At 41.9% G+C, this 25,928-nt stretch overlaps 3 protein-coding genes across 3 annotated transcripts; 1 reads left to right on the top strand and 2 right to left on the bottom strand.

Moving 5' to 3' along the window:
* Positions 1-1,587: 1,587 nt before the first annotated feature.
* Positions 1,588-8,011, top strand: ca6 (carbonic anhydrase VI). Its single transcript, XM_080534547.1, has 10 exons — positions 1,588-1,725; positions 2,349-2,528; positions 3,937-4,085; positions 4,267-4,362; positions 5,027-5,093; positions 5,224-5,381; positions 6,543-6,669; positions 6,853-6,936; positions 7,058-7,090; positions 7,268-8,011. Exons 1-10 carry the CDS (start codon positions 1,641-1,643, stop codon positions 7,885-7,887), a joined length of 1,599 nt encoding a protein of 532 aa, XP_080390673.1. The 5' UTR covers positions 1,588-1,640; the 3' UTR covers positions 7,888-8,011.
* Positions 8,012-8,482: 471 nt separating this feature from the next.
* Positions 8,483-12,206, bottom strand: slc2a5 (solute carrier family 2 member 5; the record flags this gene model as incomplete). The annotated part of the gene is made up of 12 exons (XM_080534548.1): positions 8,483-8,671; positions 9,061-9,188; positions 9,416-9,491; positions 9,740-9,841; positions 10,014-10,124; positions 10,322-10,509; positions 10,679-10,804; positions 10,970-11,122; positions 11,230-11,354; positions 11,479-11,639; positions 11,740-11,838; positions 12,162-12,206. 12 exons carry the CDS (start codon positions 12,204-12,206, stop codon positions 8,483-8,485), a joined length of 1,503 nt encoding a protein of 500 aa, XP_080390674.1.
* Positions 12,207-18,600: 6,394 nt separating this feature from the next.
* Positions 18,601-22,486, bottom strand: gpr157 (G protein-coupled receptor 157; the record flags this gene model as incomplete). Its single annotated transcript, XM_080534549.1, has 4 exons — positions 18,601-18,804; positions 18,959-19,153; positions 19,280-19,493; positions 22,122-22,486. 4 exons carry the CDS (start codon positions 22,484-22,486, stop codon positions 18,601-18,603), a joined length of 978 nt encoding a protein of 325 aa, XP_080390675.1.
* Positions 22,487-25,928: the final 3,442 nt, after the last annotated feature.

A 25,928-nucleotide genomic window follows, 5' to 3' on the forward strand; every position in this document is an offset into this window, starting at 1 on the left:
TAAATTACTAGATGGCTGTTGGCTGGTTTGGTGACATCATTCATCCCTCAAATACCTTAAAGACCACTGTCTCAGTCTAGAGTATAGTAAACTTTGTTATTTCATCTGGAGGGAAACACAGCTGTTATACGGTGCAGAGAGCTGGACTTGTATTTGTAAATTTAAACCCAGGGGGATTACAAATTACACAAAACCACCCTCTTGAATTGCTCAGACATTACGCGCTGACAAAACATCACCTCATCACTTCAACCATCCAACTCTAGACTATGTAAACAAACGGGCTTGTTTAAATTACAGAGCTGTATCGTAGGCAGTGGTACATATTATAAGAAAACACAATTATGTATTTGTACTATGTATTACACCGACTACTAAGTAATAGATGGTTACTCACAAGTGACTAAATTAATTAATTCATAAAGTCAAATATTAAGAATTAAAAATGTCAAACCACACACACACATACACACACACACACACACACACACACACACACACACACACACACACACACACACACACACACACACACACATAAACACAGACAGCGTTGTGGTTCTGGTATGTCCCTTTGAAGTAGGGAATGGGACGTGTTCTAACAGGTGCTGAATATGCAGGTGATACCTGTTATCCCAGTCTGACTCTGTATTCCTTCCCATCTAAAGTTTGTTTTAATTCAATCATGTGTGATGGGTTCATCCTAACACCTCTGTTGCTTGAGACTCCTTTTACAGGGCAACTTCCCCTCTAGCACATGTATAGTGACAGATGACAAGACTGCACTTGCAACAGGTTTCTATGAAAGGAAAGAGAAGTTGCTTGGAATTCATGATCGCCAGTAAATTATAATTTCCTTTTCAATTTGGGGAAGTTGATGAATGCATTATGGCTTCATGAACATGCCCCAAGATACTTGTGAAGGTCAGGTAAGTCTCACAGTTCTTGGTGAGACTGATTCCATGGGTGAATGACTTGGGCGAAATATTCAACATCACGCTGTGTCTACAAAGCTGAAATGAAAGGATTGTTTCATAGGAACAACATTCATGAATGATGTAGCCTGTTAACGCACCAAACCAAAACGTTTTGCACCCTTTTAAACAGCTTCTTACAGTTTTCATTTTTAACAGTAACACTGTCATGAATTAATATTTGATTAAAAACGGATATACTCTTAATACCAACACTTAATCAATAACCTACACGTAATAAATAAACTGGCCTGTTTGGAATCAGGATAAAATGTTGATGACATGTGCTTACACAATCACTCGGTGAAGATACACCATGACGCATAACTAGCCTATCCCTTAATCCTAACTCTAAACAAACCGAACTATATTATTTACACAATAAGTGGCCCTAAAACCAACAAGAATACCCAATTGGACAAGAGCGTCGAATATTTAACGCTGAAATTTCCACTGCAATGGCCATTGTCATTTCGCGCGTTTTAAAAGCATTTGATACTTAAGCTCAAGTAATGAATACTTAATTAGAGGTCTTGTTTTACATATTGGGCAACAGGGGAGAGCTTGGCCCGAGGGCGTTTCACAGCTTCAATACCTCCTTTCACTTACAGTTGGTGTTATAGCCTGTGAGAGGTGTGAGCCGTGCGCGCGAGGACTTCCATTGAAATGGAGTGTTTCTGTGTTCTTATCCTTTTCGCTTTAATCTGTGTTTCCTATGCTGGAATAGATGGAATACATTGGACATACACAGGTAAGTACATATTCATAACCGCACGTATGTACATTTAGTCAGCTATAAAAGACCCCCAAAGTATCTTAACAATTATTGGTCAGATTAAAAAGTAGAAAGTAGAAAGGTGATTAGAAAGGTGTTCGTTTATTTTACTTGTTTAAAGTGTAGTTTATAAATATGAAATGAAAAAAAAGAATTATTTTTTAAAATAATGACACATAACGAAAGTTTGTTTTTTGGTATGGTAATTATCTGTGCGCGCACACCGCACACCAGTGATAGACGCAGATCATGATTTCATCACTATTGTTATGGTTAGGGAAGATGATTTGTGTTCATTATCGTGGTTTAGTGTCTATTCAGCCATTCAATTCCAGACAAATGTAGGGTTTACATAGTTCAGACAACCACTGGTCAGACCATGGTTACATCAAGGTGTTGTGAAGCTACATGGAGAACAGTAGAACATTATTAGAGTGCAGAATAAGTTTATTTTTGGTTCTCTCTTCCTGAACAAACTAAATAATCGCCTCTATGAGAATATCTGCTAGCGTAGAGACGTGGGCAGTAAGGTTTTACACCAAGTTTGCATTGTTCATCATCTTTGTTTATCCTCTGGTCATTTCGTTCCCCGGCGTAAGAGGGGGCCCTGGACCAGGTGCACTGGCCGGAGAAGTACCCCGCGTGCGGCGGCCGCAGACAGTCCCCCATTGACATCCAGCGGCGGAGTGTGCGACACAACCCCCGCATGTTGCAGTTGGAGCTCAGCGGATATGATTCGCAGAGAGGGAATTTTCTAATGACTAACAACGGGCACACAGGTAATAATGTGTAAAGGTACTAGTCACCAGAACGACATAATGTTATATTATGTCTATAAATATTAATATAACTGCATATTCTCATAATTTCAACAATAGGGCCTAAAATGTCCATCTGGGCAATAGTACTGTAACAAACCTGTATGTGGCCCGTTAGCAGCTCCACCGAGGGAGTTAACTCTCTTGGGGTTGCCGGTTGGTATGCGGGAGATCGGGATCGGTTCGAGACCCGCATGGGGCGAGTTACTCTCCCAGTCCCTTTCGCTACTTTGGTGTCAGGAGCGGGATGGGACAAGGCCATCGCACAGCCGTGTCCACGTGAGGGACTTGGTATAGGGAAGTGTGAGGGCACGCTCTCCTGAATGGTGGGGATAGTGTAACGAACCTGTATGTGGCAGCAGCTCCACCAAGGCGGTTAACTCTCTTGGGGTTGTGGTTAGTGCAGCTGGTTGGTATGCGGGAGATCGGGGTTCGAGACCCGCATGGGGCTAGTTACTCTCCCAGTCCCATTCGTTAAAGTACTGTGTCTCTACAGTTTCCACCTAGGTGCCTACTTCCCACTGGGGAGATATCCTGAGAGCAATCACTATCACAATTCAGATGGTAATACACACCGGTTCAGTCCATCTCTGGACCTAGGCCTTATTCAATAGAATATAAACATGCCACTCCAGTCAATGGAACACCCATCAACTCACCATAGGTGAAGACGAGTTATCAGATTATTTGAGGCATGCATGGGGCCACATACTGTACATATATGTCTAGTTACTCTCCCAGTCCCGTTCGCTACATTGGTGTCAGAAGTGGGATGGGACAAGGCCATCGCAGAGCCGTGTCCACGTGAGGGACTTGGTATAGTGAAGCGTGAGGGCACGCTCTCCTGAACTGTGGGGATAGTGTAACGAACCTGGATGTGGCCTCATGCATGCCTAAACGTGTATGTGGCCTCATGCTAATGTCTCAACACCCGGGCAGTTGGCCTGAGACAACAATGAATGGTAAACATGGTCACATGACTAAAAGTGTGTCGAAGGTAACACCAACAGCGTTCATTAGAGCCCCATTGTGCTGGTGCTTATGGTGTGTCTACATGATCCATGCTCTGCTGCTGCTTTTACATCAAATAAAGATTGCTTATTTTATCAAGATCAGACATGGACTATTTTCCTTATGTGAAAGCAATGGAGCCTCAATTGGCCTACCTGTTGATTTCCTTTGAAAAAGTTAAACAATCAAATAAAACATGTTATTGACTTTGTTTCATCAAGGCCAAATTAATTCCTAACAATACCAACTGTGTATCTTTCTATAGTTGTTGTACTGGTCCTTTGGGAAGACTTGGTTACATCAGTATGAACTGTATACAATAAAGATACTTCAAATGAGTATCCCCCCTTTTGGGCAGTTCAAATCGACCTGCCCCCGAGCATGGTGATAATCAAGGGGCTCCCTGGCCGCTACACAGCTGTCCAGATGCACCTGCACTGGGGAGGCTGGGACCTGGAGGCCAGCGGGGCGGAGCATACATTGGATGGCATCCGTTACATGGCAGAGGTATGTAAAAAATAAACGCAAAGACAGCACTTTCCTGTGGACTGTCCACTGTGTTTGGATGCTTACTTTTTTGTAAATGTTACTATTCCTAAATAGTAGGGACTAGTCCAGCAGAGAATATTTCAGCAACTCACTTTTGATAATGAACATGACTTTTTTTGTCCTAATGCATCCGTTTCAGCTCCATGTTGTCCATTACAATTCCGACAAGTACAAGAGCTTTTCTGAGGCCAAAGATAAACCAGATGGACTTGCAGTTCTTGCCTTTTTCTATGAGGTGAGATAATAAACCCTAGGGTGTTCTGTTTCAAAAATATATATATTTTAAATCATTCTTCCTGCATGAACTGGTGTGATATTTGGCTTGTCTGTTCAACTTTAACTAGGGAGAAGGAAGGCCTGTTTCTTCAATTCCACCATTTATACGTGTCCAATAACTGTTCATGAGTGTATGTGGTGCATAGCATTGTATGAAATGACAGCTGACACAAGAAGATTTGTGGGGAAACTGGACCATTCACGAAATGACCCAATGCCCTTTCTCATATATTTGATAGTGTAATCGTCTCTGGCATCCTGTAAATGGGTAAATGGATCTATTGATTGGACGATTGCGTGTTGGCACATTGAGTGAGAGTTTGGTTCTAGAGGAATGCCTTAAGGTCATGGGCACTCAGTGGCACTTCCTGATTTCTGAGGTCATCGCTGTAGCAACGCTGCCACAGGCATCCATCTCAGCTGCCTAATGTGCTGTAGCTGGATATCTGCTGGTGTACTACTGCCCTGGTGTTTACTGAGCCAGTGTTTCTGGGTCACTATGACAACATCTGAAGATTTCTCTTGTCCAATACTTTCATCTAGTTCATTTGCCACTATTAGTTTAGCCAGTGTTGTTTGATCTGTTTTTTTCCTTCTTAAAAAAAACCCAAACATGATTGTAGGATGGACATTTTGAGAACACCTACTACAGCGATTTCATCTCCAACTTGGGAAAAGTCAAGTATGCAGGTGATTTTTTATATATTTTTGTTAAATTGTCAAAATATTTTGATTGTTACTTATTTTTCAGTCACCTTGATAGCAACACCCACTTTAACTCAGTGTCCCTTTACTCTATTGTATTATCTTTTTTTTACAGGGCAGTCCATGAACATATCCACCCTTGATGTGCGCTCTATGCTGCCAGAGAACTTGAACCACTTCTTCAGATATCAGGGCTCACTGACTACTCCCCCTTGCTATGAGAGCATCCTGTGGACTGTGTTTGACACACCAATTACTCTCTCTCATAATCAGGTATGCTGCTCCCAAGCCTGCTGTTGAAATGATTATGATTCAATTATGAACCACAAGTCATCAACATAGGTGTTTTCATGCTGCATCACATTTCTTACTTGTGTACAGTCTGGCCCTTAGCCTTCATAAGAAGTTGGAGTAGTCATGTGATAGATTATTTCATCATTGAATTATGTAACATGACCATTCAAGTCATTCAAACGTTTTCTTTAAAATACATAATGCAGAACAATCAAGTACTGGTTGTTTCCCTCAACACCACTTGGAAGAGAATATTTAGGGCATGGTAACACATAACACTAACTGAGTCTAGTAGATCAAATATAAGTTTGATAATAATATTGCAACTAACTACTTGGGTAAGAGCATTGCCGTAACAAGGAAATGTTCTAAGTATGTAACATCAAACACTCTGAACCAAGTGATTCAAGCTTTAGTTGTGTCACACCTTGAGTACTGTCCAGTCATTTGGTCATCTGCAGCTAAGAAAGATCTGAGAAAACTCAAAATCGCTCAAACCAAAGCTGCTAGATTAGCTCTCCACTGTACAATGTGCACAAATGTTTTGGAAATGCGTAGAAATCGTGCATGGCTTCCTGTAGAAAATATTTACAATCCAGTCTTCTGATCTTCTTCAGGAATGTCATAAATTACAAGTAACCACTTTTCTGACCAAGTAGTGTACATCTGATATCTAAAAAAATAAAAAATAAAAATAATATCAGAAATTAAAAGAACTATCTGACCAGACAGGCCATTTCAGGATATCTCTTACCACCTAGACCTAGGACAAATCTACTCAAATCTACTGTAATTTACAGAGCCATTAGAGGATGGAATTCCTTACCCAAGCATGTTAGAAAAACTAATTCTAGAGGCACTTTCAAGAAAACAATAAAAGAGCACTTAATACAATTAACTCAGAATGAACAGTAGATGATTTATCTTGTTTGCTGATCTGCTATTTCATAAAAATAAAAAGTGTATTCCTTTTTTTTATTATTATGATGTATGTATGTATGTATACAATGTTTACAATTGTCCAAATATGATTTTATGTCGGACCCCAGGAAGACTAGCTAATGTCATGGCATTAGCTATTGGGGATCCTAATAAACAAACAAACAAAATATAAGTTAATGCTTCTCTCTCCCCATTCAGATCAGAAAGTTGGAGAGCACACTGATGGATCTTGAAAATAAGACGCTGTGGAATGACTACCGCATGGCCCAGCCTCTGAACGACCGTGTGGTGGAGTCCTCCTTCCTGCCGCGTCTGGGAAAAGGCTGTATGTAGCTCTGGAATTAATCAACTGGAAAATACTGTAGACTGAATTCTATAGCTATATTGCCTGTGCATCCATTAAAGTAGATGTCAAATAATCCATAATATATTTGTCAATCATATCCATGTGAGAGGAATTTAAGTCAATGCCTTTCTTTGACCATCTTCCTTCTTTCTCTTTATTCAGCATTTTGTCGCCAGGAAGAAATTGAATCTAAGCTCCTGAAGATCGAGGGTCTGATTACGTCTCTTGGAAAACACATATATTCAAGTAAGCTACATGACATTGACATCTATTTCCGTTACCTTTAACAGTGTAGCAATAAGTATCGGTGATCTAGCAGTTGTTGTTGGTTTTCATTCTGTTTGTGTTAACTCTTCATTCTACTTAGGTGCAATTGGGGATTTAAGACCTTCTAAAAAAGGTGAGTATTTAGTTGTTTGCTACTTTAAAAAAAACGGTGTTAAAAAAACGGTGGTGATTTATCCCACACATATTTAATACAATATACTGTATGTATGTTGCTGAAGAATGCTGCATGCTCCAGCACTGGATAATTGTGGCTGTTGTATGTGGCTAACTGAAGCCCTCCTATCTACAGAGCCCCGAGCTCTATCTCCACTGGTGCTCCACTTTCCAGAGAGGAATGCTGGGAGCTACGCCCTGGCCCACCTAGGACATTCCATGGACCTGCACTCCTTCACAGCCTGCATGCACATCTCCACACGCCCTGGCGGGGTGCACACCGTCCTGTCCTACTCCAGCGCCGGCAACGACAATGAGCTGATGATCACAATGGGCTACGAGGTGGGCCTGTGGATCGGCAATGAGTTTGTCAACCTCCCGCACAATGTCCACTCGCGGGACTGGGCTAACTACTGCATCACCTGGTCCTCCCACTCTGGGGGGGCAGAACTGTGGATCAACGGCATGGTGGTGGGGGAGGAGCAGTATCTGCGGGGTGGGTACACGGTCAGCCCCGGGGGCGTGTTCATCCTGGGAAAAGACCAGGATGGCTTCTTGGGCATCTCAGACTCAGATGCCTTTGTTGGTCAAATGACGGACGTGAACGTGTGGGACTACGTGCTGAGCATGGCGGAGATCCGGGAGCAGATGTCGTGTGAGAACTCCACACTGAGGGGCAACGCCTTCAGCTGGGGGGTCACCCACCTCAGCCTTTATGGTGGGGTACAGCTGGAGACCGACCACAGGTGCCCTTGAGTGAATGACCACACAGTTTTGTCTCACAGAGTCCAACTCACTATCAACATAATCTAGTATTGTTTGGTCTGAGGTGTGAATATAAGAGGCAGTAGTAGTAGTAGTAGTAGTAGTAGTAGTAGTAGTAGTACTCCACCAACCACTGTAATATAGCAACATATCAATCTTTTAATGCTGATGACAATTGCATATAAAATGCACATGTAGGATACCAAATGTGTCTGAGACAAGCTATCAGGTGCAGCATGTCAGTATAATTAATGTACTATACAACAGCTGTGTAACAGAAGAGCTGAGCCCATGTTAGCTCATCACTTGTATTCATATCTTTGTATCCTCAATAAACATCTATCACACAAGTATACATTTGATAAGGTCTGACTTAAAATTGCACTGATAACATTCAAATGAGTACAAACACACAATGATGGATGCAAAGCTTCTTACCCACTGAACCAGAAAAAAGACACACTGACTACATTATTATTATTATTATACGTTATTTATACAAGAAACATCACAAACTGATTGAGTTGAATAAATAGACATTACACCAGCTGTTTCCAGTCCATCACCTTCAAAAAAAGGCTTTTCCTCAGAAGGCGGTGACCTTCACTGCGTCTCCATCCCCCACCTTGATCTCCACCTGGTTCTTCTTAGCAAACAGTTGGCTGATCTCCAGGAAGGTCTTATTCTTAGTCTCTGGGACCACCAGCCAGATGTAGACCAGAGTAGCCAAGCAGATGATGGAGAAGATGATGAAACTGTTTGGGCCCAGCCCACTCTGTGGACAGAGACAGAGGAAAACATATAGGAAATACATCCAAAACGTTCCTTGGTTATTCTGCTATTGTACTGTTTTGGCATCTATTTTTAAATATATATACTATATACCTACTATTTTAAAAAAAATCATTTAGCAGATGCTTTTATCCAAAGCGATTTACATGTGAGTGCACACATTTTGTATATATACGGTCCCAGTGGGAATCAAACCCACAATCTTGCACCATGCTCTATCAACTGAGCCACACAGCACACAGCCACTCACATGGCCCTAAAAATAAAGTCTTGACATCACAGTCATCACATATCAAGTTAGAACCCAGTGTAGCTAGTCTTCCTACTGTACTTAATGAGAGAAGGCTGCCGCGACGCTGAGCTGACACTAACCTCCATGAATGGAAACACTAGTCCCACAGTGAAGTTGGACAGCCAGTGCACAGAGCCTGCCACCATGAACGCTGCTGGCCTAGATGACTGCCGGAACATCTCTGTGGTCACCACATATGGAATAGGACCTGGAAACACATGAGGTCAACTGACATCACTTCTTGACGTCTTTTGACATCATTAGGCTTCAAAATGCTATGTCACATAAGTGTCCATTTCAAACATGAATAGTCTTGATTGTTTGTGATACGTCATCACATATGCAGTCTCATGCATTGGGAATTTTAAACAACACTAACTAATGAAGTAACCAACCAAAACCACAGTGTCTAAAAGACGCATGAGACAGGCTTACTGGGTCCGATGGCATGTCCGATGACATAGACAATGACACAGGCAATGCTGACATAGGGCATCCAGCCCACGCTCTCCTGTCAACAGAGAAGAACAGCTGGCGTTGTTATGACATGGTAGACTAGCTATGTTTATAGCACGACCAAACATGCATCCCCAGCAGATTCACAGCTCCCAAGTCACAACTATGGATATTAGTTGTTTTATGACGCTATAATACTCAGGTTACCCAGTACTTCATTGCAAGTATGATAAAGGCTAACACATGGAGTGTTTAGGGTGTATTGACTGTGGGCTGGTGTTGTTGATGCCGTAGCTGGAATACCTGGAAGGTGAGAGCCACGGTGAGAAGGGCACAAGCCACACAGCAGATGCCAAACCCAATGAGGAGGAGCAGCCTCCGCCCCGAGGCCTCCACTATGAAGACCTGTTGAAGTCATGTTTGCTATTATGATGCCAAATCACACTGGCATCAAAGAGTTTGGATCATGATCTACAGTATTTGTCAACAACTTTGCAACAGGGCACATGGTACATCTTGCTATCGATGGGTTTAGCTGCCTCTAAATCACAAATGTACGATATTATAGGAGACTTACCGCAGCAATCGTCATGAAGACATTTACAGCTCCAGTTCCAACTGTCACATACTGGATGTCACTCTCCTTCACTCCTGCTGAGCCATAAATGATGTCTGCGTAGTAGTAGATCTGAGGAGAGACATGGTTCTATCTTTAGATAAGGGTAACCCTAACCCTAACCCCAACCCTAACCCATAATCAAAATAGGAAAATCCAAAGATAAGTATTGGCGCATCGGTGGGCCCCAGTGTAGTCTCGCTGTTCTCAGGGTTCATGGGATCGACCATGTGTAAGACAGTGTGGTTGTGGAAAAAGCCATGCCTCACCGCATTGACCCCTGACAGCTGCTGGCCCATATTCATGGCGATGATGGAGATAAGCTGCCAGCGCAACGAACGCTGGGACAGGAGGGTAAAGACGGACAGGCGGCCCTCTGTTTGCTCCGACTGCTCCTCCAGACGCATCTCAGCCAGCTCCCCGTCCACGTCCTTCCAGCCTCTCAGTCGCTGCAGGGCTGAGGGGGAGTTGTAGGAGGATATGTACATAAAGAACAGGCAGCATACACACAGCCTTCATGTCAGCAGATCAAGGTTTTGTGGATTATCTGTAGTTCAAGTATCAAGCAAGCTTTCTCTATGGTGATCTTACAAGGAATGTGGGGGGATTTGTGTTTGTGTTTTTACCTCTCCGGGCAGTTTTCTCATCCCCTTTCTGGATGAGCATGTATCTGGGGCTCTCTGGAAAGAAGGGTAAGAGCAGCAGCTCTATGACAGCAGGGATACCTGTCAGACCCAGCATGAGTGGCCAGCCTGGGGAGAGGACAGACAGACAGACAGACAGACAGACAGACAGACAGACAGACAGACACACACACACACACAAACACACACACACACACACACACACACGGAGCGGAGGTGAACCAACCAGGTAACCATTGGCTGAGGAGCCTGTAGTGAAAGTTGTGGCATCACCTGTAGTGTTTCCCAGGATGTTCCTGATGCCCAACACCTGGGCACTGAGGATGCCAATGGTGATGAAGAGCTGGGGCACAATGCCAATGGCGCCCCGCAGGTTCTTTGGTGAGAGTTCTCCTAAATACATGGGCACCACATTGGACGACAGGCCTAATAGAGGGGGAGAGATAGACTGCATTTGAACTTTACTGCACACAAGCTGTTACAAATCCTGTTTGATTGAATAGTTTGATAGATGGACAAATAGTTTTGCTGACCTGCGCAGATACCCACTAGAATCCGAGCAACAATAATTATCTCGTACGATTTTGCGATCTCACTCACTCCCATCATCACAGCAGGAACAATAGAGAAGATGTTGTTGAAGAGGAGGGTGCCCTTCCTGTCATGCAATTGCATCTATCTTTAAAATTAATCATCATTATTGTTAGCAAATTATATCAAATGGATGTACTGTACTGTGTACATGCTTATGGAACATGGATGTGAATACTGTACATATTTACCTTCCTAGTTTGTTGACCAGTGGGGCCACCATCAGAGAGCCAAAGAACCCCCCCATGGGGTACATGGACACAGACAAGGACCACAGCAGGGTTAGGAAGTTGTCCTCCATTGGGCTGCCATAGCGCTCCAGGTAGGTGGAGTTATAAAACTGCTGCATAAACTGGCAAAAGCATGACAAATGGGAGATGGGAGATTAAGAGTTGTTTCAGTGCACCATGTGGCTACTTTATATAACTACTATACCATGTTGTTTAAGTTACCGGTGATGGTGAGTTCACCACAGCCACATTGTAGCCATACTGGAAGGAAGATCCAAAGGCAGATATGAGGGTTGCCAAGGCTAGGACACCAGTGAGCCTCTGTCAATGACATCAGGACAATGTGAGTAACGTAACATGAATCCACATGCTAACCATAACATGATCATACATTTTATAAGAATACAATGTACACTACGTTAGAGACAGCAATCAACATACTTAGCCTGAGGGCTCTCTGTGATTATTCGGGCTACAACACACTGATTTGATTTAATTTAATTTAATTACATACCACCCATATGGAAAGTGCAATTATGCAGTTAAAATGCAGTTGTCTTTTAGGATTACACAACACATGATAATACAACACAGTCATATGCTCATTGTGGTCCTCACACTCTACAGTGACATCACTCACTCACCCCACTCCTTTCCACAGGTTTCTCCCAAATCTTCTCTTCTCCCATAGCTGTGAAGGGCTCAGTTGCCACCTCTCTCAGTGGTAATGACAGCAAACTAGTGTAGCTCTGTACCAGTGGATTCCAAATGCCCTTTGGACATTGGATCATGCAAGACAGCAGGGTTTACAACCCCATTTCTTTTTGCAGTATTTTGTTGTTGCCTATCATCATGTTTGGTTACTGTATTTAGTATTAATATGTATTAAGTTAGTCAAATGCATCTTCATGTTGTTTTGGAATGTGCCTTATAGTGTGTCTTACTGTACCCTGCTGTGTAAGGACGTTTTGCTTTTATCTGGCACATAGCAATGAAAAGCAATATATAGTCTTATATGAGTATAAGAGACTTCAATTCACAACACAAATATAGGCAGATAAATGTTTTATTTGTAATGCATTTCAAAGGTTTGGCCAAATAAAGGTTTGAGATTATCAATAACACACATATCTGTATTGAATTAAATGAACTGACTTATATAGCGCCTATTCCAAAGCGCTTTACAATGGCCTCTCATTCACCCATTCACACACATATTCACACACCAATGGCAGCAAGCTACCATGCAAGGCACAGACCCACTCATTGGGAGCAATTTGGGGTTCAGTGTCTTGCCTCAGGACACCTCTACAGCCGGGGATCTGCCAACCTTGCTATCATTAGATGCCGGCTCTACCTCCTGCGCCACAGCTGCCCCTTTATTATCTACAAAACTGATCCAGGAACTTTATTGCTCATCCTTTAAAAGGGAGATTACATAACAGTTTTGTTTATAAATGAAGAGGAAGAAAGTGGATACTGAGACCGGAAGGTTAGGGCTTTGATCCCCTGCCTCGTGACACCAAAGACAACATGTTGAATCAATGCCTGTCTGCTTGGCAGACCAGCGTCCGGTCCAGGGGGTGTACTTGTACATCAAGTTACCTCACACTACAAAAGCAGGAGATAGGCTCCTGCCCTATGGGACATTCTGGATTATGTGTTCTTGTGTGTAATGCAAGATAAGAAATTGGATAGGCCTATCTGTGTTGTAAATCTGTAATACACTGTATTGCACAGTCTGTTAGAACATGTAGTAATTGCTTTGTGATTGTGTAGTATTGGAGTTGAACAGTTTGTATTGCTACACAAGTGGAAGGAATGTTTGCCACTTGAGCAATAACACAAACTGCTCAACTCCATATGTGACACAGTTACCAAATTACTATGTAAACTGTTCACTTTAGTAGTACAGAATTAAAATAAAAGTCAGCCCTGTTAAAAAATATTTATCCAACAAGCACAGGCAAAACAAGGCTATTATGGATTAGAAACATTAGTGGAATTTGTAAGGGAACATTCCAACAAAATACAGTACAGTATGTCATACATAGAGCTTTGTCACCCCCTACAGGTTGTATGCCTATATAGATAGAATTGTAATCGAATAAAACTACATGGAATGACAGTATTCATTAAGATAAGTACGCTACTGTAGATCGACAGTATATGATGCATGCATAGTGGAAGTTGCTTCCCCTGTACAACCCTGTACAACTTCTCTATATCTACAGAGACACTACAGTGTGGCGATGCACTTTTCCTGAAGATGGAGTCATCTACCTGCATCTGTCTACAGTACCTGCACTAGAAGTGTTGAAGTCTAAGGTGTTGTGTACATTGTAGTGCATATCAAAGCACAATGCAATTAGATTGAATACTGGCATATGGGCTGCCATGACTTACCCCTCCAGCAAATTAGCATCTTATTAAAATGCATCCCATTGATCACTTCACCTGTAGCTCAATTCTAGGCACCCTTTCTTGATCACCAAGCTTATCTCCACTACCTTTCTCACTAATAGCATTGGCATTGTGCCAGCCTGGTGCAGCACTCAATGCAATACTGAGGATGCATAATTGAACAATTACTCAATGACTGAAGCTAATGATTTTCAGGAGTCCCCTGCTTCAGGATGGAAAGGTATTGTCCTCTTAGTCCTCGTTAATGTTTGGGGTAAACATCACTCAGTCACTCTCATCCCTCACTAATTAAGAAGTGACAAGTTGCATGTTTTGAACCATCCCCTTTTTTTCAAGCTTGAGAGGGTAATGCATTTTGGCATTGGTTCAAAGAGCCATCGTCACTGTGTAATGAATGCTCACTGTTGTGAATAAAGCCCCTGCTTTATAACATTGGTTTGGTTGGTAAATGGTCACTCTTTAGGTCCACCAGTCACAAGTTAATGAATTAAGTGGGCAGATAGCCAACAAGAGAGAAGAGATAAAAAACGGCATCCTTAAGGGTCTCCGCAGGGTAAAGCCATTACAAGGTCAGCCAAATCTGCCCACTCCCAAATAAATACAATGGATTAACTCTGAGAGAAAATGCTCTCCACCCCAGTCTCCGGTGTCCTCAAGGACAACAAACTGATTACTGCCTTCAGGTCTTGACTTCCTCCACCCGACAATGTGACTGCTTATAGGAAGGTCACCTACTCCGCAGCAGGAAAAGCAATGTATCTGTCATTGACATCAAGAGATAAAACAGACGTAACCTCAAATGATCATTCACGCAGATATAGGTCTGGGTCAATCTTTAGGCTTTTGTTTTTGTAACAATGATCCATTGTTTGAACCCTTAAACCACTGGGCTCTAAACCAAATCACAGCAGCACAATGTAGCAACTGCCCTACCTTATGTTGTCACAGCATCAATGTGAGGTCAGCAGAAATGTGTGGTCAATTGGCTAGTCCATATACAGTACCGGTAAATGACACCACACAGGACACTTCAATGTCATGAACTCACTGTATTTCTGTGGCACCTAATGAGGGCAAGTTCTGCTTTAACAGGACAAATGTAAAGTCTAATCTATCAAAATTAGAGACCAAATGAAAATCAATAAATACATTTACAAGCGCTCCAATCTAACTTCTGAAATGACCACTTGACTTGCAGAGGTCATCTGAACAATAATAACTCAAGAGTAATTCCCTCCTGAGTAGCAGCACTAAATTATTTATTGTCTAACTCTTCCTGCATCTATTCTATCTTACTAATTAATCTTATTGATTGTGCCTCATCAACTTCAAGACAGGATCATTAGACATTTCATGGGATCTTGGGACAAGACTTAAATGAGTCAATGGGAGTCAATGAGTCTAGGAAAAACCCTCCTCTAACATTGAGTCAGGAGTGTGGTATAGAAAAAGTGGTCAATATAGTACAGTGGGTTCACTGAGTACATTCCAACTGGTCTGAGAGGAGCTGTAGCTAAGTTAGGATAGGTCACAGTCAACAGCCTGCAGGGTCAAAGGAGGTCAAATGAGATGGCTCAGTCTCAGGTTTCAAAATGGACGGACACATGTGGCGACCCTTCATTGAATGAATGAATGAATGAATGGTCTTTATTGTCATTGCTATAGTACAGGTACCAAACAACGAAATTTGGGAGGGGTGGCTCCCCTGGTGCTAGGAAAAACAAAAAACAAAACAAAAAACAAGAAGGGAAAGGAGCTGGTTTACATAAATAAAGGCTATGTACACTATCCACTATACTATACTGTACAGATAAGACGACTAGGGTTGTCATATTGCACATAGTGTTATTGCACATTCATTTAAAGTGTCGCAGTTTGCAGGCTTGAAATGTACACATTTGTGCCTCAGCACTACACCTGATTTTTCAATCCAGCAGCTGCCATCAATCCGTCCAGACTGTCCAGGGCCCAGAACCTAGGTCTTTGCTGTGTTCAGGGCCTGGATGGCCCTGGGGTAGAAGCTGAGCTTCAGTCTGTTAGTCCTTGCGGCCATGGTCCTGTACCGCCTTTTCGAGGGCAGCCGGGCAAAGTGTTCGTACCCAGGGTGGGATGGGTCTCTGGAGATCTTGGAGGCCTTCCTGAGGCAGCGTGTGTTGTACAGCTCTTCCAGAGAAGGGAGGGGGGCGCCGGTGATCTTCTGGGCTGTTCTCACGACTCTCTGTAGCGCATTTCTCTCTGCGGCTGTGCAGCTGGAGAACCAGTTGCAGATGCAGTAGGTGAGGATGCTTTCCACTGCGCAGCGGTAGAAGGCCACCAGTATCTCCTGCTTGTTGTGGTCCTTCCTGAGGACTCTCAGGAAGTAGAGCCGCTGTTGTGCCTTCTTGATGATGGCATCATTACAGAGAATATAATTTCTAAATGTGAGTGTAAGTCTGTGGTAATGCTGGATCCAAGTTAGGTAAAAGGTGAAATGTTGAATCTTAAACATCACAACACTTGTACAAATCCACAATCAATTAGGAATACAGAAATAAATCAGTTAGGTCCCTCCCAAAAGGGTTAGAGTTAGGTATTTTGTGTATTTATTAAGGTTAATTTCACAATTTAAAGATGAAGCATGTTGTTTTGTGCTTTGCTGCCCTGTTTGGCCACACTGAAATTAAATATGCTATGTTTTCTAATAGCAGCAAATATGTGCATATCCTTAAATATGTGCATAAACCTAACTTAAAACAGGTAGATAAAAATAGACAGCTTTCATGACAGTCACTATTTTACTACACTGAAAAACATATCAATGCAACACTTTTATTTTTGCTCCAGTTTTTCAAAGATCTAAGACTTTTTCTATGTACACAAAAGGCTTTCTCTAAAATGATGTTCACAAATTTGTTTAAATCTGTGTTATGAGCACTTCTCCTTTGCCAAAATAATCTATCCACCTGACAGGTGTGGCATATCCAGATGCTGATTAGACAGCATGATTATTGCACAGGTGTGGCATAGGCTGGACACAATAAAAGGCCACTCTAAAATGTGCAGTTTTATCAAAATTGTCAAAAGTGTTGCGTTCATATTTTTGTTCAGTGTATTTTCTCTACTGATCTTTGTTCAGTGAATCTCAACTATCTTTGGTTCTGGCCAACTTGCTAGAGTATACATTAATATACAGTACTTTTTTGTAAATCGTAGGAGTGATAGTATGCTACTTCAAAAATATTTAATTGTATTTACATAGGCATGTCGTTAATGTTAATTAAACATGACACAGTATTAAAGTACAACATTAAAATGTGTCATTTTGGTTGCTCTGATAAACCAGAGGAAAGTGAGGAACTTGAGTATACACCTCGTTCCAAATTATTATGCAAATTGCATTTAAGTGTCATAAACATTTAATTTTTTGTTTTTCAATTAAACTCATGGATGGTATTGTGTCTCAGGGCTCTTTGGATCATTGAAATCAATCTCAGACACCTGTGATAATTAGTTTGCCAGGTGAGCCCAATCAAAGGAAAACTACTTAAGGAGGACGTTCCACATTATTAAGCAGGCCACAGGTTTCAAGCAATATGGGAAAGAAAAAGGATCTCTCTGCTGCCGAAAAGCATCAAATAGTGCAATACCTTGGACAAAACATTAGATATTTCACGAAAACTTAAGCGTGATCATCGTACTGTGAAGAGATTTGTGGCTGAATCAGAGCACAGGCGGGTTCGTGCAGATAAAGGCATAAAGAGGAAGGTTTCTGCCAGACAAATTCATCGGATTAGGAGAGCAGCCTCTAAAATGCCATTACAAAGCGGCAAACAGGTATTTGAAGCCGCTGGTGCCTCTGGAGTCCCGCGAACCTCAAGGTGTAGGATCCTCCAGAGGTTTGCAGTTGTGCGTAAACCTACTATTCGGCCACCCCTAACCAATGCTCACAAGCAAGTTCAATGGATGCAAGAATTGTGAAGGTGATATCAAAGAAGGGGTCCTATGTTAACATGTAACTTGGCCTGTTAAGATGTTTTTGTAGCTTTTGATTTAAGTAAATATGACCTCCTTGCAAATTCATCAAATTACAATTTTTAGTTCTTTACAACCTATAAAAAATGTTGAAACTCTGTTGTGCATAATCATTTGGAACAGTGCATTTTGAGTTTTTTTTTTTTTTTTTAAACATTTTTAAATACTGTTATCATTGGGAGGTTTGTTAAATAAAATTTGAATTATACTCTAACGGTTGATGACTTGAAAATGATACTGATTGTCATTTGCATCGACTATTTAGGAAAATCAGAAAAAATATCATTTGCATAATAATTTGGAACGTGGTGTAGACATTTGAACTTTCAGGTACATTAAGGTAATTGTTTTCACATTCAATGTACAACTGACCTTACAATCACCCTCCAGATAGATTATCCAGTATTGGCCGGTACAGTTCTTGCTCACTCTCTTACAAAATGATAGACATTCTCGATTATCTTCATTAACTAAAGTGCATGTGTGTTGTGTGTCCAGTGAGGTTGTTGTGCATGCGCCTGCAGAAAATTCGACACTTGGTTGTGGGGCACTTGTGGTAATGAGGAGGCTGCAGAATGGTGGAGGCTACATCCCCCTCTCAATGTCTCAGAGAGCCAGGTTGGGGGTCCTATCTGTCCATCTTCAGTGTCAGCACTCCCGGGAAGTAGCGTTCTCTGTTTGGGAGGGGGTGTCTGTTCCATTCAGACTGGCCTGCGAAGGGGGGTTTGAGGCCCCAGCTTTGCAGGAACAGCAGCACCAGCACAGCAGGGTGGAGAGTCGTGAGCGCACAGGCTGGGTGAACAGCACAAACATGATGCAGTTGGCAGCACCCTGGAAAGTGTTCCCAATCCCCTGGTGAAACAAACAAACGCACTGAAATTAATGAGTTAAAGCATTTTTGCCCATTAATTACACAATTAATAATGACGCCATTAATAGTGTACATATCTTGAGATAAATGAAAATTAAATGTAAATTTTCTCATGACAACACATCCCAAACTCACATGTAGAGTCACCAGTAGGGGGTTATGCCTGGCAGGAGAATCCGCCAGCATCAGTAGGAGGCGTACAGTGCTCCACATGCGCAGGGCGATGAAGACGATGGGGATGAGGGTGAGTTTCCTGTCTGCCATGGAGGAGAAGGACTGGGACTGAGGGCTGCTAGCCAGGATGGGCCTGTACTCAGACAGCGCAGCATGCTAGATAAAACAGAGACATTGAACATTGAGTGTGCTAGGGGCTTGACATGAGTTCCGTGTAAGAGTTCCACTTGATAAGAGATTAAATAGGTGGAGATTCAGGATGAGATTGATAGAGATCCCCACCGCTCTGTGGATGTGCGTCTTGATCAGAATGTACAGGATGGGGAGGGTGAGGTATGCCAGGAACTCCCAGATCTTGCCTGTCAGTAACATCCACAGCACATGGTCAGGAGCCTCTATCCTGACCCAGCACCAGCCTACAGACACTTCGGATGCATCATAGCCTATCCTGTGCAAGCTCAGGGCTGCAACAGTGATGCATAGGGGAACGCCCCAGCTGGACCAAAACAGAGAGGAGGAGAGATGGCATTATTAATGAATTATTAATAAATTACTCACACAGGTCGTTTCCTCCTGGACACATAATAAGACAAATCCGAGACTAAATCACACTTTTTATTTGAATAATCCCCATTGAAGATTCTAGTTTAGTGTTTCTAGTCTCAGCTTTGGTGGTGCCAGCTATTTGATTTACTGTCTATCTAGTATCTGTTTAAAAGTGGCTGAGATCACAGCAGCACAATGAGGCTCCACAATGTGGCTCTTCCAGTGTGAATGGTGGTCACGCAATACCCCCCTCTCTCCAGCCCGAGATCATACCTGTCAACATTGGGATTTGAAAATAAGGGATATTTTCCAGCACCCCGTCCTGGGCCATTTACACCCCTACCTCTGTCCATATAGGATACCCCTTACATTTACACCCCTACCTCTGTCCATATAGGCCCCCCCCTTACATTTACACCCCTACCTCTGTCCATATAAGATACCCCTTACATTTACACCCCTACCTCTGTCCATATAGGCCACCCCTTACATTTACACCCCTACCTCTGTCCATATAAGATACCCCTTACATTTACACCCCTACCTCTGTCCATATAGGCCCCCCCCTTACATTTACACCCCTACCTCTGTCCATATAAGATACCCCTTACATTTACACCCCTACCTCTGTCCATATAGGCCACCCTTTACATTTACACCCCTACCTCTGTCCATATAGGCCACCCCTTACATTTACACCCCTACCTCTGTCCATATAGGCCACCCCTTACATTTACACCCCTACCTCTGTCCATATAAGATACCCCTTACATTTACACCCCTACCTCTGTCCATATAGGCCACCCTTTACATTTAGACAAGGGTACAGACAGTCTATCACCCCCTACATACGGCCACCTATTTTACAGAAGGGAATTTTTTAAGCAGTGTAGCCGCTTGTGTGTGTGTGCATGAGACCAATCAGGAGTTGCCTGTGCATCACATGCCCGGCTATTGAACCTGCACTGCTTACTTGTACAACTGCTTATTGTGATTTTTAAAATAGCCTGTAGGAAAGGTTAAAAATAAGGGAGATTTACGGGAAAATATTTAAAGTGGATCACAGCGGGAAAGAAGGGTAAAATACGGGAGAATCCCGGGAAAACAGGAGGGTTGACACTGACAGGTATGCCCGGGATACCTATTAACAGTTGAATGAGCTTGCCTGGTGGAAGAAATCGCACCTTGTCTGATGTCAGTTCCTTTGCTATTGTAATGTACTGTATAGTATAGTATATTGGCTCTCAAACCTATGTTCTATTATTGGGGTGGTATTTAAGGACAAGGACAGACAGATTGTCCTTGGGTTTCTCAGATTAGGCCTATGGGCACCGGTCTCCTGTGTTGTCCTTGACACACATACTGTAGTGATAAACGTATGGTTACTTCCATTTGTTTGCTACAGTTATGTTACTTTGATTTTACTTTGTTAAATAAATTAATTTATTGATACTCTATTCTTATTCTTCCTATGTGCATTAATGTGATGTTATGCATTAGATAAAGGTTCTGTTAAAACAGCACAACATAAATGTGACCAGGTTCTACCATTAATGTCTAATGTTCACATTAGAGTTGAGTCATTGGCTTCAGGTATTGGGTTAAGCGTAAACTCCCCGCGATTCACTATAACTTGAGAGCATAGTAAAATAGGTTATTCTTAATGGAATCTAGATTGAATAAATGTATGTCTTATTCTTCAGTGTTTTTATTTCTAATTCTTCACTAGGAGTAGGATTAATCTGTATTTTGTGCAGTCATGCTAATACTAGGCTGCAGATATAGGGAATAATTGGTAGGGCTAGAGAGTGCAACACCAATAGTGTCATGCCAACCTGCATCTCACAGTAGCATAAAGATCCAATATGAGATTATTGACTCTGAACATGACTTCAGCATTTTTGGAAGAGCATCATACATGGTTAGATTATTATCAATTGGACAATTATATGTTGTATAATTAAACATGCAAGTCAATTAATTCAAGTCATATACAATATAATGTTGCACATTAGGAGTGGGAAATACTCCTAAACCACATCACTATTCATAACAAATTCACAGCTTAAATATTATTATTTTTTGTATTTTGAAGAAAGAAAAAAAAAGCTTGTAATGTTCTACTGAATTCGATATATCTGTTGAAGAATTGCTGTGGTGTATGCTACGGTATACAATAGGTGCAGGTGCAGCAGCCAGGTGCAGCTCGAGCTACCAGGATTCTCCAAGCTTCTAAATTGTTCCTCTTTTTTTCCCTCGCAAGTTTATTCAGTATCAGGAGTTTGTATGCTTAGCAGACCTGACAGGTGTGATGATGTAACATGTTACATGATGGATTAATGTAGTGCAAAATTAGCTGATCCTGGAAGCTCATTAACTCCTTATGAATATTCATTAACGCGTCATGTAAACAGAAACAAAATCAGCTGACTCTTGGCTTCTCCCAACCCCCATCCCAAACTCGTGAACCAAATGAATCATAATAAATCTATTTCAAACAAATGGTATAATAACTTCTCATAATAATACAATAATGTTTCATCAGTCTATATAATAACTCGTGCGCGCGTGCACCCACCTGATTATGTGAAACCACAACACCAAGCTGTCTGCAAGTCTTTGATTCGACTTGACTATGAAAATATACAGATAAATAGCGATTGCCACAGTCCAGAAAAACGAGCTTGTGTTGGCGAAAGTGGATATTGCTCCTTGTACAACGCAGTCCAAGGAGTCCGAATCAAAAACACGCCAAACTCCGTATGCGTACGAGGTCGCAGACAAAAAGTCAGCGACTGACAGAAAGACAAGAAGTTTTCGCGCAGTTGTTCTCAAATCTGGCCATATTTTGTATGTACAAATAATAAGTAAAGACCCCAAAAAAGACAGGGCACAGGAAATCAAAATAACTATCTGTTCAGAAATGTACACAACAGCGGCCATAATTTGCCACCGTGATATTGCTCGTTACCAAATTAACCTACAAGTAACAACTGTCTGCATTAAAAAAAATACAGTTGGTTAAAGCACCCGTTCCCATAGTGTTGCATTACTTCCAAACTCCGCCTGTTTAAATGCAAGTTGCTGAAATGTCTAAAGTCATATATGGGCCACTATAATCTATCCAACAACTAATCAAGTCACCGTCTAACTTCCAAATAAACATTCAGTAGGCTACCAGCAGGCTAAAACTGTCGATTCCATGGAAGAGGAAACTTTCTCCACGCGTAACCACTCCCTGCCTCTCCTTATTGGAAACATTCACCCGGAACACAATCTCAGAACCAACCAAGCCAGTCAGCTGATCATGTCATAGACCTAATGTATTATACCTCTGGCTCTACTACCATTTTTAATTACACTTGAATTACCTCTGGTCTTGGATCAGTTTTGAGTGTGCACTTATGCTTACGGTGGAACATTCCCTTAAATCTCCCCTCCATCTCATGAGTTTCAATCCAGCTCCCAAATTAGATCACATTGAGTTCCCAAATAGAAGTGTCGCTGTTCCAATTATTTATTTTTGCTTATCATGTCAACACTAATCTGCACGTGACTATGCAATACTATACTATGTAATTAATTTGCTATAACCAGATACTGCAAGTGAGCTGACTAGGAAAACAATCTCATGTAACTGTTGCCCTCCATTAATTATCACTTGTCTCACAATGTCTCTTTAGTCAAAGTAAATAATCACATTGAAAATGAGAAATACTTTTAGAGATTAGAGATTAATTAATACATATATATCGACAGAGATGTTGTAAAAAACACTTTTATTACAATGACCTAGGACAAGGGTTTGATTAAATAATTTACAAGTAAAACAGTAAAACAAATCTAATTTCCACATATTCTAGCACTGAACATGTTCACAAACTAAAAAACATTATTATTATTATTATTATTGTTATAACAATATCAAATTGACCTCACCTTTTTCAAATATAAAAATATAAGATTGGCCTAGTTCAGGTCATGACACCCTGTTGTTACTGATGGCAGAGTAATTTATGATGTACCAATGTGGAGAATTGCTCTTGTAAGGCAACTGATGCCCAAATTAGCTCTCTTATGTTAATTTTCCAAACACTAGATGGCGCTACAAAATATCAGATAGTGGAAAAATAGGCAAGACAAGAGCATCAGATAAACTACATATTAATTTAACCAGTGCTTTGTTTCACATAGAATATCATGCATTCAAGTAGTACACATGCTGATAACAACACAAAAAATGCATGCCACTCTTTTCCTTTCTCTCCCTCACTCTGTCTCTGTCTCTCTCTCTCTCGTGTGCACAATGGGTGAGCGCTCAGAGCCTGGAAAGGGCCTCACAGTGCGAAGAGTTTCTGCGGCAGTATACTTGCTGATTGCTTCGTTCTCACTCCTCACAACAACCAGCTAAGACACTGCCAAAGAAACACTCACAGCAGCCAGCTCCAGCAGCTTCTCTCCTTCCGACTCCTCATGTCAGATTCCTGGTGCCTCCCTTGCTTTGTCTCCAGCAGTGAGCCTCACACACGGTCCTGTTCATCACACACACAGTAGTGTTGTTCAGGTCCAACCTGGTGTCTTCTTAGTGATGTGTCTGAAGAATGTCTGCAATAGGTTGGTTAGCTGTCGTTTTTTAACCTTGTCCCCAGGCTATTGCGCACAGCGGGGGAAGTGTCTGGGAACAAGACTAGCTGTAGGTAGGCCACGATTTCCACTGTAAGGACCAGAGGTGCTGTAGTCTTACTCCAAGGGTCTGTTATTCTGGAAGAGATAGTAGATCATGTTCAAATAACAGGCCATCCACTGGACCAACATTTCCGATGACTAGACTAACACCAATGGGTTAGAACTATGCCACTAAACAGTTAAATACAATTAATTCCTCTATGTGTGAATATGTTTATTTATTTTTATTCAGTGCAAAATGTCAGGTTATGAATATTGTAGACTAGATTTCAGTTAATATTGAGTTTCTTAAGACTGTCATTCTAAGGCATAATGTTAAGACAAAGAAATGTGTTACCCTCTCTACCTCCTGTTTTTAGCAGAAGATGAACATATTTGCATGTAGTGTAACAGCAAGGCTGTGCCTGAAAACAACAGGTTTTACAGGGAATTGAATGGAGTTTCAAGATTGAACCTTATTGAGAAACAACCTGTTCCCAAACACATTGTTGATACTACTGTAGTCACCATACAAAGAACAGAGGAGAAGCTCTGCCTCTTTTATAGCATCACTGTACACAACATGAACCATAAACACTCCCTGAACCAAGAATAAACTTTGCATGACTCATACTCATGCAAGAAAAAGCTTAGTTATATATTCTTATTTTCATCCGTGACAGTATATGCATGCATGCTTGTGTGTGTGTGTGTGTGTGTGTGTGTGTGTGTGTGTGTGTGTGTGTGTTTTATTGGGCAGATATAACCATAGTTGCCACACAGAGACATGGCTGCCTGTCAAGCAGGCAGGCAGGCAGCCCATTCAGTACAGTACAACTCCCCGTGGAACATGGGTTGCTGCCAGGACAGTATAGATATGGTAGAGCCTTCTGTGCCTGCATGTGATTGAGGAGGACTCCAAAAATGAACAGGAGCTGGGTTAGGAGAGGGTCCAGGACATAAGCAGGAGTAGGTGACAAAATAATCCTGTGAGGGAACATGGATAGTACAGGGAGAATGGCCCTCACATCATCACAGATCAAATCCAAATCTATCCCTTTCAGTTCCTGTAAGCCACATGAGCATGTGATGTGACTCTGGAATTAGACAAAGGAGCCCATGTTGGCAACAGCAGGGAATTTGTTGTATACTTGCATAATTTGATAGCAGGTGGTGATTAACTAGTGTACAGTTTATTAGCATTCTCATCTAGGGGTAAGTTACAAAGAAAATTATTCAAAATGTAACGACCACATGTGATTTTATCTTGTCTCCTGTTAAAAGAAAAAAGCCTAAGGGGTTTGCACACACACACACACACACACACACACACACACACACACACACACACACACACACACACACCCCTCGTGACCTGCTTTCTGCTGCAGTTGCTAAATGACTGTGCCGTGTCCCAGTGTCTTTTTGCCTGGTGAGCCAGACATTGGCTGCCGTGACCACATGATGACAGGAATTCCTTCCTTGATGTAATCACTAATACAGGATTTCTGAGGGCCAGAGAAAAAACACCCTGCTGCCTGCTGACTGACTAGCTGGCTGGCTAAGGCACAGCGCCAACACCTAGCAGCACGAGCCTGCAGTAAGACCCCCGTGTCAGACACACTCCACTACACTTAACACTTTTGGGGGGAAAGATTACAGTTAGGCAGTATGAGTATTTGCCATTTCATGTTGCCCTGGAATCCGGGCCTCCTGGTGG

This window comes from Nansenia antarctica (genome assembly GCF_963989245.1).
Source record: "Nansenia antarctica genome assembly, chromosome: 6".
Lineage (NCBI taxonomy): Eukaryota > Metazoa > Chordata > Actinopteri > Argentiniformes > Microstomatidae > Nansenia > Nansenia antarctica.

What these genes read in the sequence shown, in the direction of transcription:
- ca6 (XM_080534547.1), top strand. Translation starts at nt 1,641, where the DNA reads ATGGAGTGTTTCTGTGTTCTTATCCTTTTCGCTTTAATCTGTGTTTCC. An exon ending in TTACTCTCTCTCATAATCAG is followed by an intron (nt 5,382 to 6,542) that starts GTATGCTGCTCC and finishes CTCCCCATTCAG; the next exon opens with ATCAGAAAGTTGGAGAGCAC. An exon ending in GCCGCGTCTGGGAAAAGGCT is followed by an intron (nt 6,670 to 6,852) that starts GTATGTAGCTCT and finishes CTCTTTATTCAG; the next exon opens with CATTTTGTCGCCAGGAAGAA.